The sequence below is a fragment of the Castanea sativa genome, chromosome 2, assembly GCF_040712315.1.
Source record: "Castanea sativa cultivar Marrone di Chiusa Pesio chromosome 2, ASM4071231v1".
Lineage (NCBI taxonomy): Eukaryota > Viridiplantae > Streptophyta > Magnoliopsida > Fagales > Fagaceae > Castanea > Castanea sativa.
In genome coordinates, this window is record NC_134014.1 from 22,334,145 (window position 1) to 22,355,822 (window position 21,678).

General features: G+C 35.2%; 1 protein-coding gene across 1 annotated transcript; it reads right to left on the minus strand.

The window, feature by feature from the left end:
* Positions 1-1,521: 1,521 nt before the first annotated feature.
* On the minus strand, positions 1,522-11,719 carry LOC142623332 (3-isopropylmalate dehydratase large subunit, chloroplastic). Its single transcript, XM_075796730.1, has 15 exons — positions 11,208-11,719; positions 10,988-11,122; positions 10,720-10,890; positions 10,250-10,402; positions 10,057-10,125; positions 9,839-9,955; positions 8,189-8,263; positions 7,961-8,038; positions 7,720-7,815; positions 7,351-7,400; positions 5,936-5,990; positions 5,606-5,737; positions 4,980-5,027; positions 4,723-4,881; positions 1,522-1,923 (listed from the first exon to the last, which is right to left on the minus strand). The coding sequence occupies exons 1-15, from the start codon at positions 11,265-11,267 to the stop codon at positions 1,783-1,785; spliced, it is 1,539 nt and encodes a 512-aa protein (XP_075652845.1). The 5' UTR covers positions 11,268-11,719; the 3' UTR covers positions 1,522-1,782.
* Positions 11,720-21,678: the final 9,959 nt, after the last annotated feature.

Here is a 21,678-nt window from a genome sequence, read left to right on the forward strand (position 1 = left end):
AACATGGTGTGCAAAAATACCAAGCTTTGACCACCGTCTCTTTCGTAAAAAAAGTTGGCACAATAACACTTGACAAAAAAATTTAAAAAAAAAAAAAATCAAACAAACAAACAAAACGGGGGGCGTGGGGAAGGACAGTGGTAAGATTGTGCAATCATGGCAATTTTGACTGCAGAAGACCGCCCATTGATGACTTAAGAGAAGTGCTTTTTCTTAGAATAATTACCTTCTTTTTAATTGATTAGGGGACAACTGTATTCTACTACTAGCACTAGGGACCAAATGCGAAATTTCCCCCCCACCCCCCAAGAATGTTCAGCTTTTTTCTCTTATTAACTAGTTTCTCATACTTTCTTGCTGGTTTCCATTTCACTTCTTGCAAAACAAAGGAAAACATTTCTTGTAGCATAAAAGTTTCACCTTAAATTGGCTTAATGTGTGCCTTTTTATGTTTTAACGTTTTTCTCAATTTGGCTATGGAAGTGCCAACTGGCCCACACGTTAAAGCACAATTATAACTTTAATCCAGCCATTATAAATGTACCCTCAACTGGAACAGTAATGATGGACATAGAACCCAGAACAGCTGGAAATTTTTTTTTTTTTTTTTTAAATGTTGTTTTTACATGGTTCCACACCAACCCTAATAACTCCTTAACTTGAGCTTGGAAATATATTTTCATGCTAAAAAAAAAAATATAGTAGGCCCGCCAGGAGAGAGAGAGAGAGAGAAATTGCAATGAGTTGAAAAGTGACTAAATCAATCTTACCATTGGTGCCGCTGAGTTCACCATGGTGGACAATCAGGCAGCAATGTGGAACTAGACAGGACCACTTAGTTCAAGGATATGATCATATGCTCCCAAAAATGAATGATGAGGTTCAGCTCGTTGATTGGTGAGGCCCCATGAGGCCTAGCTCAGGATTTTGTCACTTTCTATAATTGTGTTTCTGCAATTTTGTCCAGATATTATGGCCACTAGTGAAATGTGCTTATATATATTTTTTCTGCTGTAAGCCAAGACATTATTACCTTGAAAAGCCCAACAATCCCATGTAGGTGAATAATTTCCCATAAGGGCTGCATCCCTACAATACGAAACGATTCGAAAACAGGAGGTAGGCTGCTGATGACAATCGAGACTCCACCAGCCTAGTAGATATAGTAATTTCTTCTCAGAGCCAAAACTTTTTGTGAAAGACTGCCCCACCACCCCAAATGATTACTTTGTAGGAGGAACAAAATTAATACCCAATAGTCTTTGCACTTTCTAAATTGTGGTCCGTTCCCTTTGGGGAAGAATAAAAACGGAAACAAGCAACAGAGAGAAAGGAAGAGTAGGCCATCAACTCCTTCTCCCATTTGTTTGTGTAACATCACAACCCTGAGATAAGATGCTGACATCGATCACAGATTCACAGAACCACTGTTTTGCAGCTTGGGATGCCGGGTCTAAGGTTTTCCTATCATTGGGGCAGAAAACAAAAGTGAAAAAACCAAATTCGCATGGAAAAATCATATACAAAGATAAGTCTAGTCATCACCAGTTCTCATTCATCTTCCCTTGTCACTTGTTTCATTTCTTGCAATAAGTTTATTATTGCATGGTGGCTCTAACCAATCTTCTTTAGTACAAACCTCTTAGTAATCACAAAATACATAAACTAATATCCATACAGAAAAATCCATTTATGTATTTCAGCTCGGGCATTTTAACCTACAGTGGTAGGATACAAAGCAACCATGACATACAACATGAGCAGATTTATGGTATTTATAGCCTACTGCAAGAATTCCCTTGGATCGGTCACATAACCAGTCAAAGCAGATGCTGCTGCAGTATATGGGGATGCAAGATATATCTGGCCCTCTTTGTGTCCCATTCGGCCTGGGAAGTTCCTGTTTGTTGTTGACACACAGACCTGCAAAGACCATCACAAAAATAGTCATTGGCCTTAGGAATAAAGCATAATGGGGTAACAATAAATTCTATGCTTGAAATAATACAATTAGATTTCTATGTTCTGTTTCTCTATAATAGCTAAATATGTATTTATAGTTTCTTCATTTTCAGCCCTCATTAGATGGGTGTAGACAACCCCCAACAGCCATCTCACCCCAATGCCAATAGAAATCAGTGTTGGAAGTATAATCCCCTACATCTTTTACATTGAAGCCCCAACAACTCTGGCCCCAGACGAACCAGTGCAGCATTCACAAGTTACCATATCAATAAAGAAAATAGTTCATTATACACAATGATTCCACTGCTAACCAACAATAACAGCTTAAATCCCACCGACAAATTATTAAAATGAAGTGTTAAAGCTTGCTTTTGGTCCCTAAAAAAGTACTTTCCTCCAACAAATTTTTGTGTGCCAATTTTTAGACCCTGAATATTTTAGAAGGTGTCACTTTGGTTAATTTGTACCAAGGAACATAACATATTGGGGAAAAAAAAAACCTCATTTTTTTTTGATAAGTAAAAAATTTATTGATATCAAAAAAATGGGAACACCCTAGTACACAGGGAGTGTACAAAGGGTCAAACAATCAAGAACAAAAAATTACAAGAATCTAAGAAAATAAGAAAGGCTAAAAAAGATTGGTTCTGCAAAGCAGCCAACCGATCCATTAAAGTTCTAAAGAAAAATAGTTTCAAGTCTGATATGGATCTCTCCTTATCTTCAAAGCACCGACTATTTCTCTCTCTCCAAAGGCACCACAATAAGCAACATCAACCATATGAGGATAGATTAGTGACTGTGTTACTAGCCTTGTAAGACAAGATTTTGTCCTATGAGTTCCTAAATCACCCTAAAATGTTAAAGGGATCACTGCACAGGAGTTCAAACCCTACATCAAGATCAACTAGGTAGACCATGTACATTATGCATCAGCAAAGTAAAAAGTTTAAACATTATAACTTTGTAAACCTTTTTCCAGAACATCGCCAACTAGTATCCACCTTCCAAAGAACTGAACTATGATCAGAAAGTCGTACCAATTTGATCTTTTTGTTGATATATTAATGCACAATTATTTCTTAATGCAGTCATGGAGAATGCAGCTCGTAATAGGATAGAGGGAACAGAATCGATGAACTTTGAGTATATGAAAAGTATGAGGACTCAGTCAGTCAGTTGTTAGCAACTTTCACTAGTTCTTTATATGAGTGGTCTCGGCGTCTTGCATTTGGGGCTATACAACTAACCATTCTATTGTATAGTTTATATAGAGTCGTTGCCATGTTACTGTATATAATTTTTTCTTTAAGTAATTTTTTAGGTTGCTTTATGTTATTGTACATATAGTCTCTCTTTAATAAAAGTATTTGTACTTATCAACAAAAAAAAAGTTATGGGATATTAGTGGATAGCAAGGTATCAAGGATCCACACTTGAATTTTGCTTCAACATGAGTGGCTCTACAAGCCATTTTACATGATGCATAAGGCTCCTAAAATAAATATGATATGCTAAATAAGAAATACATTAGAGGTTGCTTTGGTGACAGTATTTAAGTGTAAATTACCAACAGTTACTCTTACGAAGGTTTGAAAATTAAGAATACAGATTAATCTCCTAATGAGACCCACCAAAGGTCAGGCATCAATCCCATCCATTTGATATCCTGATGAGAAATGGGATTCATCTATGAGCTCCAACATATTAGAGATTATGCCTAATTGTATCACAATATTGCTAGACTACACTGTAACAGGTCTAATAATTTAATCGTGATTATTATCCTATTGGAATAATGACAAGCAATATGTAAAATTCTCAGGAAAAATTATTGGACCTGACGTTATGACCTGGAGTACCTGAAATGAGCAACAAAGTTATTACAGTGCTCACAGAACATGTAATGCATTCAGAACCGTGTTGCTCATGGCACACCTGCTGCTAATGAGAGGCTGAAATCTAAAGGAATCAAAGACACTCACAGATACTGATGGAAGGCAATAAGGATAACAGACCAGCAGTGGCGCAAGACAAACCAGAACATTGCCAATAAAATTAAACAACAGGGAAATAAAGGATAGGATCTAGGAATCAGCACCTAGGCTTGCTTGGGGTCTGCACCAAGCGAAGAAGAAAAAAACCTACTAGGAGTCAGCAACTAGGGTTGGTTGGAGTCAACACTAGACCAAAGAAACCAAACGGGACTTTCATTCATTGAAACCATCTCAAAAATCCTCCCCCAAAAGGAGTAAAATAGTTTGCTTATACAGGAAAACTAAACCCTAATTATAATTGGCATAGGAAACCCTAGTTGCCTTATTACAAAGATAACCTTGCTTCCAAAAATTAAATACTAATAGCCTAATAAACTACTAGGACCTACAAAATAAATATACAACTGACTTGCAAAAGTAAATAATACAAAGTCAAAATAAAAACATCCTTGTGTCTCCCGCATCAAGAGGAACAAATGCACCTGTAGTGCTAATCTTACCGAGTTGCTCATTTCAGATAAGTCTAGAATTTTTTTGTACACTTGCAGAATCAATGGCTGACGATAGGGGTAGGCCACATTGCCACAAGCAAGTTTTTTTTTTTTAATCCAATTTAATAATTCTATTAATTTTCTCTATAGATTATAGCTGGAAATAAGGATCTTGTTTCAGAAAATAGAGAGCTATGTTATGTTGAACAATTGATAAAACTTATTGAAAAAGTTTAAAAGAAGAAGAAAAAAAAAAAAGAATAACTTGCCGTAGGCTCATTCATGCGTGCATAAGTGTCTTTAGGGCCACCCAGACAAGCACCACAATTAGGACTTGCAGGTGTATCACAACCAGCTTCTTCAAAAATCTGGGAGCAAGTCTTGCCACCAGATCCTGGTACTGGGAGACCATATACGTCCATCCAAACCTGCAAATTTTATTGTATAGATGCTTATAGTTTTATTTATCATTAATCTACCAATGATTATTTTCTATATATCAAAACTGTGATTTAGAATTCCACACCTTTTGGGTTGCGGGAACAAGGAATGTGGGGACTTTGACCTTTTTTCCCTGAGAAAAAGCAATTACATCTTTTCAGCTTAATCCCCAAAATATATGAGAGAAAATAATACCAGCAAACTACAACCACGGCTCACGAAAAACAAATGAACTAAAATAAAATAAGAAGCTCTAAAAGGTTACTATATAAACACAACCAGAAGGAAGTCTCAATAACTATTAAAAATGGGCAAAATGCAAATACCTAAATCTCAATTAAATTGTTCAATAATTAAATTATGTTGAAATGCAAATTAAAATGTATAAGAACAAAATATGCATATAAGGCATACTACTATAGAAAAGTGATTGAGATACATGTTTGGTCAGAAAAACACAACTCCAATGCTCGCTAAGAACACTATACTCTCATATAAGGCAGAGGATTGATCATTATATTCATGGATTTTAACAAATAAACAAAGATCAATAAGATGAGCTACCAGCAATCAAATTTTCCAAAAACTCAAGCCATGAATATTTAAAAAGAATTTTAAAAGAATATTACATTTAGATTTAAACCCATGCAAGCATATAAGTAACAAAAAATTCTCCAACGGCAATATAACAGGGATAATACAGCTTCTTACTGAAGCTAGGAAAACTTTGGCTGCAGCCATAAAATCCTCTGTTTTTCCTCCAGTACAAGATCCAATGTATACCCTGTCAATTTTCACATCTTTGCATTCTCTTGCTAAAGCCCGATTATCCGGAGAATGTGGCTGCAAAGATATATTGACATCATTACTCATTCAAGAAAAGAGGCAGATCCAGCAAAATTATCAATAAATACGACAGAGGCGAACTGTTTTTGGGAGATAAACATATGTGATCCACAGCATATAGGTTATCCCATTTTAAATTACATTCGTAAAAGATAAAGGGAAGTCTTCTCTTCAACACCTGTCAAAATCACCCACCTTTGCTACCAGGGGCTCCAGTTTTGAGACATCAAATCTGTACTCAGAAAGAAATCTAAAAGCCAAGAAAATTAAACTCATCAATAAAAATGAAATCCAAAAGAGGGAGGGGGGGTTATTGGAAAAGTCACCATTTTGCTAAGTAAAGAAATTAATTCAGTATGCCATTAAATAACATGTTCTCATCTTGATCACAGTCTGCCAGAAGATATGAATAATTCATTGAATTACTAAAGTCAATATTCAATAGCTAATAGAAATAAAATTTATCAAAAAAAAAATCTGATAAAAATTTCAAGATGAGAAAGTTAATAACTCTGTGAAAAACAAATATTATCTTAATGCTGCCAGCTTTCAGTCAATACATGTTCAATGTTATGACAGCAGCAAATCTTTAAGTCAAGGCATGAATCAAATTTGTACCAATTTAGTTTGTGTTGCATGACAGAATTATGAGAGCAAAGTAGATCTGAGATACTTCTAGTGCTTCAGAAAGTACTTCCAAAACACGCATAGGCATTAAATGAGAGAAATAGAAAATGAATATGAAAGCCTTGTATTTCATTCGTTAAGAAAAAGAAACATTTGGCCTGTATATAATTTTGCTATCTATGGAAAAGCAAGAATTGGTACACTAGTGCTATTGTTTTTCACATCTCATTTACAATCTGTAAAAATTCACTAAAATAGAAAACTATAATGAGAAGTATACATTACTAAATTTCCAAATTAAAAATGATGGCATTACTAAACTCACACAAACTCCTCCACCATCTACCACAAGAATTCTCCCAATCACTGGGAATGTATCTTTGATACAAAGCAACTATTCACTAATTAACATTATAATGAACAAAATAAGGCTTTCCAATTAGGAAACTTACTCGAAACCTTCCTTTGATGATTCAATATTTTACATATTGCCTTAGAATAATTATTTTTTAGCAATTAGATCAACCATAACTTAATAATTCGGGAAGTTTGGTTTTATGATGGGGAATTGACTGTTTTCTATGAACTCTGGCAGTTCTGGCAAGAAAGGGCATCTGTAAGTATTAAGATGCCAATTAATCCATAGCTAATTATTTGAATGCAGGTTGGAAGGTCCTCAAAATCCATTTCAAGTTTGGCATCAACTATGTGTTGAAAATCTTTTTTTTTTTTTTAACTACTATGTACTCAATGATATGATAACCCCTACCCTCCAATAAAAATAATAATAGAAGTCCAATGTATTTTCCATATAAATTGAGTATATATCCAAGTAAAGTTCAAATTATATACTCTAGATCAAATATTTAATACACAGAAGCAGTAACTTTATAACTAGGATTTAGGCATGGAATTCTTTTTACGGAAAAATAAAAATAAAAAAGGTATGGAACTCTTGAGCAATTATTTTACACATGTACTACCTTGCTTGTTCATCACTATAAACTGGTTCATAGGCCACAGAAGTCTTATCCTGTGCAGAACAAAAGATAAGATTATAAGCATATGTTCAGAACAAAAGATAAAATTATAAGAAAATGTTCATGTGTCGAACACATAAAGAAAAAAGAAAATTATGTTCCAAAACAGCACGTCTCGAAGCAATTAACTTTTCACCAGGTAACAACCCAACCCCACAAAGACAAGGATGGGTTTTCAGAAATAGACCCATGGTTTATTAATCTTGTGTTTGCATATACATGCATAGCCAACACATACATATGTGAGCATGTACACACACACGCAAAGAGTACCACCAAGACCAAATGCATTTGATTATCTATATCACTAACCTCAAGGTACTTAAATGTAGTGCTATCAGCAGGGACAACACCATTTTTCCCCCCAGCTTCAACAACCATGTTGCATAATGTCATCCTCTCTTCCATCTATCAAATACAGAGGATTAGAGAACTTAAATTTATGATGCACCAGAAAAAAATTTACTAATAGATAAGTGTAATTAACATTTGAAGTCATAAATTTGGAATGATATCATAGACTTCCAGCAAATATCTTTTTAGGTTTACTTACAGTTAGACTTTCAACAGTTGTACCAACAAACTCCATAGATTTATATGTAGCACCAGACACAGATATTTCACCAATTATCTGCGAAGTGAAGATTATTAAGGAAAAACATATTCATTTATATAAACCAATTAAAAACTTTTGGCTCACACTACAAAAGTGATATACTGTATAAGGCTACAGTATGAACATGCAGAGGAAATAAAAGGTTGCAGAACCAGTTCAACTTACTTGTAAAATCAAATCTTTTGCAAGCAAATAATTTGGCATTTCACCATCCATTACAAATCTCAAAGTTGGAGGCACCTGCAAATTAAAGCAAGAAATTAGGATACCAGAAATATAATTCTACATAAGACAAGAACTTTGTCAATTTATTAGATGGAACACCCATACAGGATGCAGAAATATGGACAACACATAGCCGAAGAAAATTAAAAGGCATAATTTTTCTCTCCTTTAGTTTCTAGTTCTCTTTATGTCTAGGAAGCACGAACACAGGAACTGGTACAACAGAGTGACACGAGCAATTTCTGAAAAATTATAAAATGAAATGGCTAGTATGACACCTGCATAACACAGATACAACATGGGTATGGCACCCTAAATGCAGTGTTTGTGCTTCCTAGCTTTATGTTTAACAATAGCAAGATTTGAGACTTGATGATCTAGTAGCTTTCCAGAATTTAAGGGGAAAAAAGAAGGAAAATGTGCGATCATAGTAATGCTTTTTCGTGGAAATGTTTTCTTTCCCCTTTCTTTTTTTATTTTTTCAATGAGTATAATTATATTAAGAAAACGCAAAGGGGTCCAAAGCTAGTACATGGGTAGTATACAAAGGGCCAAAAGAGAAATAAAACATACAATAAGAAAGTATCCAGGAACTCTATAAATTTTGAGGTATTTTGATCAGTCTCACTCAATAGTAATATATTTTTTCCTCCTATAAAGTTTGAGGTATTAATGTAGAAGAGGCCGAAGTCCATTCATATAACCTCTTCAAAAATAAGAACTTCACCTTCCTCAAATGTAACTTAGTGCGCTAAAAGCAGCATGCATTCCTCTCTTCAAATACACCACATTAAGCAAAATGGAATAGCTTTCCATGTTCCCCACGACTTATCTTGTAAAACTGTCCTTTCCAACAGGATAATAAGTCCATCACGGCATCACAAAATTACAGAATTGGGCATTACCCATGAAATACCAAACAAATTAGGGGTATTCATGGGTCAAGTCAATTCGGGTTGAGGCTCAACCCAACCACATCAGGGGGGAGGAGGAAATGTGCTGCCTACCAAAGAGAAATGGCTGCTCAATCAATTGAATGTCCACAAGTAACAGTCAGACACAGTCAAAACTGAAGACGGGCAAATATGTAAAAAGAGAGAATTGTGTGTTAAAAAAGAGAATAATATTTTGCAACTTTATTGGTTTTGCAATAATTAGCTGAAATTAGCAGGATATATCTATGCAAATATGTATAATGAACACACCAAAATATACACAATAGACAAAGAGATATCTTAATTCTTAACCACCTTAAATCCATTAAAAAATTCAAAAATTGTCTTGGACAAATATAATTGGAATCGTGTGTTTGTGTGTATGCATGCACGCGTGCTAAGGAATGTCCAAATTCCTATAGTTGCAGGAAGACCTCTTATTTGAGAAATCAAGCTTTTCTGGAAGACCTTAAATATTACAATTAAAATCATCAAGTAAGTTGTTAGCCAACAGAACAACAACATAGTTCCTGATGAGAGCACTGAAGGATACATAGAATAATAGCTTGAACCAAAAGGGCCTCGCATAGAGGGGGCGGGAAGGGGAGGGACAAAATAATAAACTTTAGGACACCAAAATAAAGCATCTACAGACCTTGAGCAGGAGCTTCCCAGCGCCCAACACAAAGCCTGCATCCGTGTTGCCAATTCCAGTGGCAAATTGGCCAAATGCTCCAGCTGTACAAGTGTGAGAATCTGTACCCAGCAGGACCTGAAGGCAGTGAAAAAGGTTTAACAACAGTTGTGGAACATAAAGGCATAAAATTTTTGCATATTACATATATTTGCATAAACTTGATAACATAACCATACCTCTCCAGGCCTGCAATGACCTTCTTGTGCAAGAGCAATATGGCATACTCCTTTGTAATCTGGGTTCGCCTGAAAAGTAATTAAGTAAACTTTACTATTAGTGTCAATAATCAGGGGATGAATAACCTATAAGCTCTTGAGGATAACAGATTAGGAAATGGAGAGTAAGTAAAAAGAGACTGTAGAGCCATACCTTAAAATCACTAAGATCCTTAATATCATAAAAGTACTTGATGTTCTGCTCCCTGCAGAAATCCCTCAATATATCCACATTACGGTTTGCCCGTTCATCACTTGTGAAGATGTAATGGTCAGGAATTATTACAATCTTTTCCCGGTCCCAAACCTTAATTCCAAAACAATAGTATCTCAGACGCAGCAAATACACAGTTCAACAGCACAGTGAACACCAAAAATTGAACTACAACAGCATTTAAGCTCAAAACTCAGCAACCAGGATATAATGACTAGTACTGGAGTAAAAACCAAAAATAAATGAATTTTTAGACAGAAATGGTACAGTTACACCTTTAACGAGCACAAACAAGACCCTAATTGCATTTGCATGAAACATCACAAAACTAGATTAAAGCTACTAGCACATTCAATTTAGCATATGAGCTTCACAAACATCATGGGTAATGGGTGAAGAGGATTCAATACCTTGGCGTTCTGGCCAAACTCTTTCTTGAAGATTCCGAAAGAACCAGGGCCACAAACATCATGGGTCATCAAAATGTCAATGTTAACCCAACTATTCTCACCAGGGCTCAACTGGGTTTTCTCAGAAGCCCTAGCCAATATCTTCTCAGTCATCGTCATTGCTGTCTTGACCTAAAATCAGCAAAAATCCCACCTTTAAAATCCACAAAACTATGAAACCCATTAACCAAAAACACAAAACCAATGAGAAAATTGAAAGAAACCCAACTGAGCCAGTGGTAGAAGGCCTGCGTTCCGATTGTTGCGGTGCCATGACTGAACAAATTTTCTTGGAAATCCTTCTGTTGCATTTGGGAATAGAAAATTGTGACGATGTCGAAAATGCAGTGAACCCCAAGTCTTTCTGCAAAAAAAAAAAAAAAAATCAGAAATGGGTTTTACTGAAATTTGACAAATTGGGGAAATGGGAACTGGGAAAATGTACTGACCTTGTTGGCGATGAAAGATGCGGGATTTGGAGCAATGGTAGAGGAAGCCATGCTGTTCATTGTTGTGAAAAATCTTCAGTATTTTTCTACGGAAAATATAACATACTAAAATAGAGTGCTTTTTTTACTTCTGAGGAAGTAGGAGGCGGCGCTCGATCACTTTTTTTTGCTAACAATGTCAATGTCCCTAGGAAGAATTTTTTCAACGGCTCTTTCGGTTTCGGATTAGAAGAGGGTCATTTACAAGGCTAGGATTTAACCAAAATATATATATGACTTAGATTGTGCCACCTCATTTGGCAAATATATTAGCTTAACTAAACCAGGAGTTAACCAAACCAAAATGATTGTTGATTGTTCAACCAAAAAGACAAATCAAAAGAAAGAAAGAAGGAAAGAGGATTCGTGGTATTGGGTGCTGAATCTGTCAAGTGGTGAAGGATATAAGAACCTTCTCACCGTGGTCAACTAAAACGTTTCATCTTCTCGGCACCTGTCCTATTTTGTTTTCTATTTTGCTTTTGTTTTTTTCAATAGTTAACTATGGTTCGTTTTTTACACCGTTAGGTTTGTGGTTAAGTTTCAGTATTTTAAGACTAATGATCTGCTTTTGCTTTTAATTTTTAGTTTTTATGTACAGTTTTTTAAAAACTTAATTTTTCTATCTTTTATTTTTTTTAAATTTTTTCAAGGTATAAGTATACTTTAACACACATTTGGTAAAAAAAATTTTAGTAAAAATCTAGATAAATTATTCAAAAACAGACACTAAATAAGCTAATTAGGTGTCACAATCCAAGCCAAGGATTTGTTTTATGTACATCCTAGCCTTGAAATAGAGGAGTCATGGTAAATCATGTTCCAAGTGTATAAACCCAACTCTCACAACAAGTGAGACCCACACTTTCAAGTGTATACATTCAGCTATCTTGCAACAATTGAAATCCATAGCAAAATGGAGGGGATCCAAATCCAACTCAAATCCTGTAGTGCGCATGTTTGTACTTTGTAATTGGATCCAAACAACTTTTAAGAAACATAATTTTTTTTTTTTTTTTTGGGTATGAGGGGATTGAACGGTGGGATGAATGCCACCTTGATAAAGATGATTTTTTTTTAAATTATAGAATTTCAATATATGACGTTCACTCCAAAATAATTGCTCTTTATGATAATTTATAATACAAATCTTTAATCTTTAAAGTCTACTAGTTTGTAACCCCATGCATATGTATGGAAACACTTAAAGATATACAATAAGATGAATAATATAATTTCTATTAATATAATTTAAATTCTATTAATAATCATTTTTATATTTTGTTAACTCTTTAAAAAATTTTGTAAGGATATTACTAGGTATAAAATGTAAATTGTCCACTTTTTTTAAAATTATTGTGAAACACTTTTTTTTAAAGATTCATTTATTCTAAACTATTTGGTTTTTGTACTTAATAATTCACTTGGATGAATATTTATGATGTGGTTCCACGTTTGATTTCAAAATTAAAAAATAAAACTCTTTAAGAACAAATAATTTAGGACACATGGCGTAAAATTAGAATTCTAATTTGAAATTTTAATTAAATTTCTCTTAGCTTCATCTATTATTATATACTAGTATGTAATCTCATACATATGCACGAATACATTTAAAAATAATCACAATATTTTATATATATATATATATATAAAATTTAGAATCTAATTAGATCTAAACTCTTCTGTTTTTGCATTCAATAATTGTTGAGGTCTAAAAAAGTTATAACACCAAGGCCCAAAATAGCACAATGAGTGCACTCCATGGAAAATAAAAATAAAAGGGTTGAGCTCACCACAAAAAGGGGATGATAGGTCCAAGTCCATTAAAAGGATTTAAAGTCCGAAACTCATGAAGGAATAGGCCTTAAGGCCCATGAAATGAATGGAAGAAAGGAAAAAGTCCAGCCTGCCAAGATCAGAAAATTAAAAGGGAGTCCAGTGGTAAGAACTGGGTTGAGATACCCGGAGACTGCCAGGGGCTCAGGATCCTCGGAACGTGCAGCACAGATAAGATTGAGACAGCTCAAAAAGAGTGCCAAGAAACACAAGGAACGAAGAACAAAAACGTCCTTCTCAACCACCCAATGATGCAGAAAGAAACCAGAAGGCTTGGAGAGTAACAATTCATGAACAAGGGGCTAGTACCTTGGGGAACCTAGGAAGAAGAATCATGAAGGGAAATAGCTAGGAAAAACTTTCAATCTGGTAGGGATGGAATCGGCCTATTTGGGAAAATGACAAAAGGAAAAAACAGCCCAAAAAGCTGAGTCTGAAAAGGTAAGGATTAGAAGCCTTGAAAAAAGAGAGATTGGAGGACATCCCAGAATGGAAAGTCAGCAAGAAACTTCTGGGGAAAAAGCACCAAAAGAAGAAAATAATGAGAAATGAGGAAGGGACCAGCCATCAAAGCTGCTGACACAACATGGGCTTTGGTACCCAGGGGAGCGAAGGAAGGAAACTAGTGGTACCCCGAAACCTTGGAATGACACTATAAAAGGGGGAAGCAGTCAACAGTGAAGGGGCATTCAGCAACAGTGAATCAAAATAGAACCATTAAGAAAACTCTCAAATAAAGTAGTGAAAGAAAGAGAAATACTGCCCGATATCCTGAAACAGCCACTATAAAACATACTTGGATTCAAAGGGGTTCAAGCTTTGCAAGTCTTAGAGGCTTAGAGAGCCATTTAAGTTTGTAATTTTTGAGTTCATTTGGACCTTGTAACACATCTTAGTGAGCACGTTGTAATTCACAATTAAGAAAAGACAATGAGATATCTTACATCATTTTTAAGGATCCCCATCATTTATTTTATGTCTTTGCTTTATTACATTGCCCCTTTATTGTTTTCTTGCTGTTCAATACATAAATGTTCCTTGTTTGCTAGTATGTGTGTATTGTACGATTCTTGCTCTGTGCACCACTTGGTTTGTAATTAGCCCATTTAGCTGCAGTGAGTCAAGCCCAGTCCCTTAACACCATAACTAAAAGGCCCAGGGTCCTTGCATCTATTTTGGGCTTGGACATTTGTCAAAAAAAAGGACCCTCACAATAATTTACTTGTCACGAAAATTAAAAAATTAGATGGAACACATGAGCAAAATTGAACTCCAATTAAAATTCAATTTAGAATCTAATTGAATTTAGACTCTAATTTTTGCACCTAATAATTCACTTGACACACAAATTTAAAAATTAGGTGAGACATGTGGAGCAAAATTAGTCTTCAGTTTAGAATTTAATTAGATTTTTTTTAGCTTTGGTTATTAATATATATATATATATATATATATATATGACTTATAAACTTAAGTTGTTTTTAGTTATACAAAAAAAGGCTCATAAATATAAAATCATTCAAAAATTATATTTTTTATGGTTTACTTATATTGGAATCCTCATTTTTTACATTAAATTAACTCATTTGACACAAAAATTTAAAAACTTAGATTAAATGGGACACATGACACAAAATTAAACTCCAATTGAAATCTAATTTTTATATTGAATTAACTCACTTGGCATAAAAATTTAAAAACTTAGATTAGATGGGACACATGATGTAAAATTAGACTCTAATTTAATTCCAATTTGAAATCGAATTGGATTTTCTCTCAGCTTTACCTATTATTATTATTATTATTATTATTTGCCAAAAACTTTTAGATTTTAGCTTTTCACTTTTTACATTGGTTTGTTTTAATTTAAAAAAAAAATAAAACTAGCTTTTTTAAAAGAGATTAAATTCTATAAGGATATGGTGTAAAACCAAGTTTTACACCCTCTAATTCCAACATATCTAATCATCATATTACATATTAAAGAATAAATACAATCACACCCAATCAATTCTAATAACCATTTGAAAATCTAACTCAACTATGAGTTTATTGAGATGTTATTATGTGTGGTTGTGTTGATGCCCATTTTTGACAAAAAGGCCCAACAGCAGAAGAAGCCCAACAATAAAGAAAGATGGAAGGAAAAAGAAATAAAAGAGGTAAAAGTAAAGTAAATAGGTCGGAGAAGCCCAAGGAAAGAGATAATAAACTCAATGGGCCAACATGGCAAGAATGTATCCAGCAAGCTCATAGACACAATAAGAGGTAAAAATAAATCAAATGGGTCGGGGAAGCCTAAGGAAAGAGGTAATAAGCCCAATGGGTCAACATGACAGGAATGACAGCCAGCAGCCCCATAAGCATAACAAGAGGTAAAAGTAGAGTAGATGGACCGAGGAAGCCCAAGGAAAGAGGTAATAAGCCCAATGGGTCAACGTGGTAGGAATGACAGCCAGCAAGCCATAGGCACAACGAGAGGTAAAAGTAAAGTAAGTGGGTCGGGGAAGCCTAAGGAAAGAGTTAATAAACCCAATGGGCTAGCATGACAATAATGACAATCAGTAGGCCTACAAATATGGCAAAAAAAGAAACAATAGGGGCAAAAGTCCAGTGGGTTGGGTGAGCAGGGACTCTGTCAACACACCATCCAAGCCTATAGGGAAATATGAAAAAATGATGCAAGCCTAAGAGCCCACGCCCTTCATACCGTGGAGAATAAGCATGAACATAAGACATGCAGTAGAAGAAGACATGGCAAAAAGGGCAAAAATGGCATGGGAGTGAAAGAAGACAAACACAGAGGGTAGTGAAACTCACACACAATGGCCGAAGCACCACCTACTTGTACCCAGCCAATGCAAGAAAGGTGGCCCCTTAGTCAAGGGATTCAGAGGGTGTGGTTTGGTGGTGGGGATAAAAGGGATCTATTTTGAGATTCATGTCGAGGCTTCTTTTAGGAAAATGTTTTGTTGAGATGGCATTTCCCCCAAAAGAGGCAAGCAAAGGGCTTAGACCATTTGATGCATGCCATCAGGATAGATAGAGTGAGCCTCCAATCCTTACCCATTCAGATAAGATAGAAAGGGGGGAGGGGAGAAACAAAACAAGGAGTTTTGTCCTATAACGAGGAGTGGTGCAGCAAGTACACTCTGGGTAGAGGTAGTGGCCGGGCAACCAATGAATTAGTGGGTAATCATAGAGGGATGCCCACAAGAAACCAAAAACGGTTAGTGAAGCCTTAGGGACAAAAGGAAGAAATCTCATGGAATCAAGCAGTATAAAAAGGGGAAAGGTAGCCCTAAATAGGGGGAAGAACCCACGAAGAGGATAGGAAGGAAAACTAAGAGTAACAAAACAAAAAAGAAATAAAATGGTAAAAAAGGAAGAGAGAAAACACAGCAGAAATAGAGGCGTGCATCAGTAGACCATCTTTTCTATCCTTTTTGACACTCCAACCCTCTAGGACTCTATAAATTGAATCCAAAACCATTTAGGCCCCTGCCCTAGCATGAATAAATTCAATGGCAAAAACCTATAATGAGGTTATCTGTGTTGGTGTTTGGTTTCCTTCTTAGACTTGTTTCTGCTAAATGACTTAACCCAAAATTGGTAGGGTGAACTAACACTATTAAGTTTGCCTGGAGTTATTGCTATTGCTCTGTTGTGGCTTCTTTTAGCTTTTTTGATAGTTTCTGTTGCTATTTGTTCTACTGCAGTGTTTCACGCTATTAGTTATTCTGCTGTATATTTGTTGTATCAGTTATTCTATTGTAATATCTTTTGTTATATTTGTTGTATCAGTTGTTCTGCTATAGATTCTTTTAATGTGTTAGTCGTCCTGCTATAGGATTGACTACTATCTTGCTGTAACCGTGGTAACGCATATTATTAAACCCTTTATACCATTTGTTTTGCTATGGCATTTCTCTGCTATGTCTGCTATAACAATTACTCTACCATAACATCACTTGCTATATTCACAAGTAGGGCTATCCATCAACTTGTCAGACCCGACCCACCCGTTTAACCCGGTCCAACCCAAAGACTTATGGGCGAATCCGATTGCCCAAATGGTTGGGTGCGGGTTAGTTAGAGATAAATTTTCGAGTTTCAGTTCTGTTTCGGGTTCCACAACTCATAACCTGTAGAAACCGACCCAACCCGTGTGAAGTTTGAAAATAAGACAAAAAATCCAACCCGTGAGAAGTTTCATTTTTTAGAACTTTATTTTCACGCTCTCTCTCCCTCTCTGTTCTCTCTCCCTCAAATACCTAACCCTAACCCTTCTTACAGCTGCTGCCATCATCAAGTTTGCCTATTGCCGTTGCCGCTGCCGTCGTCAAGCTACTCAAACTCAACTCTCAAAGCCGCCTCTAATTTGCTTGAAATATCGTTTGATCTTATGCATCTTATGGTGGGCAAGAGTCAGTAAAAAATGTAATTTTTTTTAGATTTCGCACTGATCTTGTAATTGATGTGGTGATAATGGGTGAGGGGAGTGGTGGTGGTGCCAGTTTAGTGTTATATCTCTCTTTCTTTCTTCGTTTCAGTCCATAGATCTGAGTTCTTGTGTGTGCTATGTGATTTCTGCAGTTTGTGTTTGGGTTTTTGTCCTTTGGGTTTTGATTTCTTTGTGGTCTTTGGGTTGATTTCTTTGTCCTTTTTGGGTTTTGATTTGTGTGTTCTTTTGGCTTGATTTCTCTATGTCCTTTTGGTGTTGATTCTGTGTTTTTGGCTTGATTTCTCCACCTGTGTTCTTTTGGGTTTTGATTTTTGTTTTGTTTGGGTTGTGATTTCTCAGTTTTCTTCTTTTGTTTCAAACCCGACATTACTCGACGGCTCTGACCCGCTCAACCGATGACCTGAGTCGTCGGTTTCAATCCAAATATATGGTCGGTTTCAGGTCCATTTTATGTTCACCCGAGCCAATTGGATCAGGTGCGGATCAACCCCAAACTCAACCCGACCCGACCCGTGAACAACCCTATTCACAAGGACACCTAGCCTGTTGCATCATTCTCTGTTCTGTCTAACATTGGGCATGCATGGCTTGCGCATAAGCTGGCCTACAGTATGACCTTATAAGGCTAGTCCCGACTCCCTTACCCATTAGTTCACAGGCCTTGGTGTAGCAGAACGAGTTTTGGCCCATTGATGCTAAAAAGCCGCCACAAGTTGTAATGACCTAAAGGAGGGTTTTGCATTCCACAGAATCTCACATCGCCTAGGGAAGCACATGAGGATATGCTTATAAGGAGTAACCTCCCTTTAATGTGTAGAGACATTTTCCCCCACTACTATGTGCTTTAGGGGAGAACAAAACCATGAGAGTATGAGCTTTAAAGCGGACAATATCTACACAGTTGGGATGAGGTCGTTACAGATGGTATCAGAGCCATGCCCTAGCTGGAAGTGTGGGCCCCACATCGCCTAGGGAAGCACATGAAGATGTGCTTATAAGGAGCGTCTTCCCTTTAATGTGTAAATGCATTTTCCGTCACTGCTGTGCTTTAGGAGAGAACAAAGCTGTGAGGGGTATTAGCTTTAAAGTGGACAATGTCTACACAATTGGGACGAAGTTGTTACAATGATAGGATGTATATGTGAGAATGATAGAAGAAAAGAATGGTGTAATTGAAAATAGAGAGAGCTCTAAATAACTTTGAGTAATTTGTATTGAAAGCACTTAGTTATAAATTTTTAAAAAAAAATCTGAATTTGGTAAAGATGAAGGGTAAAACCTATATTTTATACCATCCAATAAAAGATTGTCACATCAGCATTTTACTTAAAACTTAATACATAATACTACACCTAATAACATCTCAATGAACTCCCAATTTTATTGGATTTATACATGGGTTTTAGAATTGATTGGGTAAGTTTATACTTATTCTTAAATATGTGATAAGATGATGTAGCATGTCGGGATAGGATAGGTAAACATGAGTTTTACACCACTTCCTTACATAATTTTAATCTCTAAAAGAAAATATACAATCATGCTCTATTTATCTCTATAACATTAGCCTAAAAGTTTTGGATTCCAATCTAACAAACTAATAAATGTTTCACTAAAAGACTCTATATTTACGATCTAAACTACCATAATGAATACTAACGAGTTATATGGGAAAATATTTAGAAAATATCTGGAAAAATATCTGAAAGAAGAATCTTGGAGTTCCAGTCTATCGAGGAAGAAGAACAGGGGAGAATAAGACTTTCCCAGCTTGTGTATAAAATGACATCGTGTTTCTTTGAGTCTTGAAAAATTCTATGTTCACAACATTTTCACAATATTTTCATAACAAATCCTATGTGTCAAGTTGTTACGGGTTGTTATTGGTGGAGTAGAAAAATAATTTAAGTGGTAGGTTTATATTTGAACCAATAACAACTAACCACTTATGATTTGTTTGTGAAAATATTGTGAATGTAGCACCTCTCTTTTATTTAATGTAATGTTGAAACACTATCCAAGACTTATAACATTTAGGTGCCTAACAAGGGTGGCGATATGTTATAGTCAGGGAGTTCAAATGAACCCCTGACCCGAAAATTTATATATATATATATATATATATATATATATATATATATATATATATATATATATATATATATATAGATGGGTTTAAGTTACACCTGGTGTAACTCTTTAGAGTTACACCTTTTTTTAAACCATTAGATCTAATGGTTAAAAAAAGATCCACTTTAATTCTAATATCTTTAATAGATCTTATTAAATATTCCTTATTTATTGTATCTTTAGACCCAAAAAAAAAAAAATACACGTATGACTCACTCTCTCTCTCTCTCTCTCTCTACGTTTGTCTCTCCGCTAGTCTCTCTATTTTCTAACCTGTGTTCTCTCTCTCTCTCTCTCTCTCTCTCTCTCTATCTCCTCCTCCATTGCTCCTCCACTTCCACCTCTATATGTTGCTGGCAGAAAAAAAACCCAAGCTGAACTGTTTCTCTTTGTGAGTCCTCTGTTTTTATTTTTCCTTTCTTTTCAGTTGTGAGTGCTCTGTTTTTTTTTTGTTGGTCTAACTCTATGTGCCAAACTAGATGTTTTTCTGCCGAAGTTGGGTCATCACCGACTTCCCACTTGGCAACAATGGAGACTTGGGCACTACCCACTCATCGTCGCACGAGGTGAGTCCACTTTCCCTTTCTTTTTGGCCAGATGAAATTCTAGGATTTTCTTGCCCCATAAAATAAAATGTTCTGCCATAGGTGTTCTTAATTTTTTAATTATTTTCTTTTCTTTGATTCCCTTTGATAATCATGTTGATCTATTTGATAAGTATAGTTAAGTCCTTGATAAAATGGTGTATCTTGAGTGATTTTTGTACTAGGTAATTAGGAATTCATGGCCAATTGATTTCACAACTTGGGCTCATTCCTTTTGTGCTCCATCTATTTGATAAAATTCCCCAATGAATTTTTTTTTTCCAATTTAAAAAATTTGGGTATGGTCTTTTCATGAAACTTAAATTAATGAAAAACATAAATTTGTAATTTTTGAAGTCCAATCCAAATGTTGAGTTAGTGGGGAAACACAGACAATAGATTTACATATCATATACCTTGTTGTCAGCATTCTCCAAAGCTAGTCTTCTTACGCTCTGTTTGTTTCAACAATGATATTTTCTAGAAAATGAGTTATTTTCTAAATATCATTTTCTATAAAACTATCTAATTTTCCAATGTTTGGTAGCAACTTTAAATAAGTTGAAAAACAATCTTCTAACTTCCCTTATTTAGCTTGCTGTGAGATAGAGTCGTTTTCCAAAAAAATTTAATGGAAAACAATCTCAAAAAATAAGCCATATTTTTTATGTTGACCAAAGATAATTTTCCTTTGACTCATCTTTTTTTATGCTACCAAACATTGAAAAACAAGGAAAACTATCTTTATACAAGGTTTTCCATTGAAACAAACGGAGCGTTAGTATATGAATTATATTCAACCTATTCTCCGGCTTGCTTGAACCTAAACGATTAAATAGAATTGGAATAATCCCTTCTTCATCAATCCATTCATTACTAACTTTTTCACTTCCAATTAACTCATTCAATCCCAAAAGTGCATATTTGAATTCTTCATCATTGCCATACTTGAGTTGCAACACAACATCACCAATATCAAGAGATTCAAGACTAATACTCTCCTCCTCTATTTCATTCACCACTTTCAACTCACTAACAAACTCCGATACCCAACTTGAACTAGGACTTGAATCCAAACAAAACCTTGCACTCATCAATTCTTTATGTAAGTCCCCAATCTTTTCTTTTAAATCTGTGGACACTTCAAGACTAGCTAAGAGCAATAGGCCTAGCGACCGGCCAAGATCATGAGTCACTTCCTCCACATGCTTAACAAATGTATCTGAATTGGGACTATGTACCAAAACCTTTAATTCTAATATCTTTAATAGTATCTCATTAAATTTGGATATGGTCTTTCTGGCATAAAAGAATTATATGGTTCTGGAACTAATCTTCCAATGACAATAATAGTCAATTCTGTGTAATGCTTCGATTGAATTCCTTATACTTTTCCAGACAGTATTTCATGGAG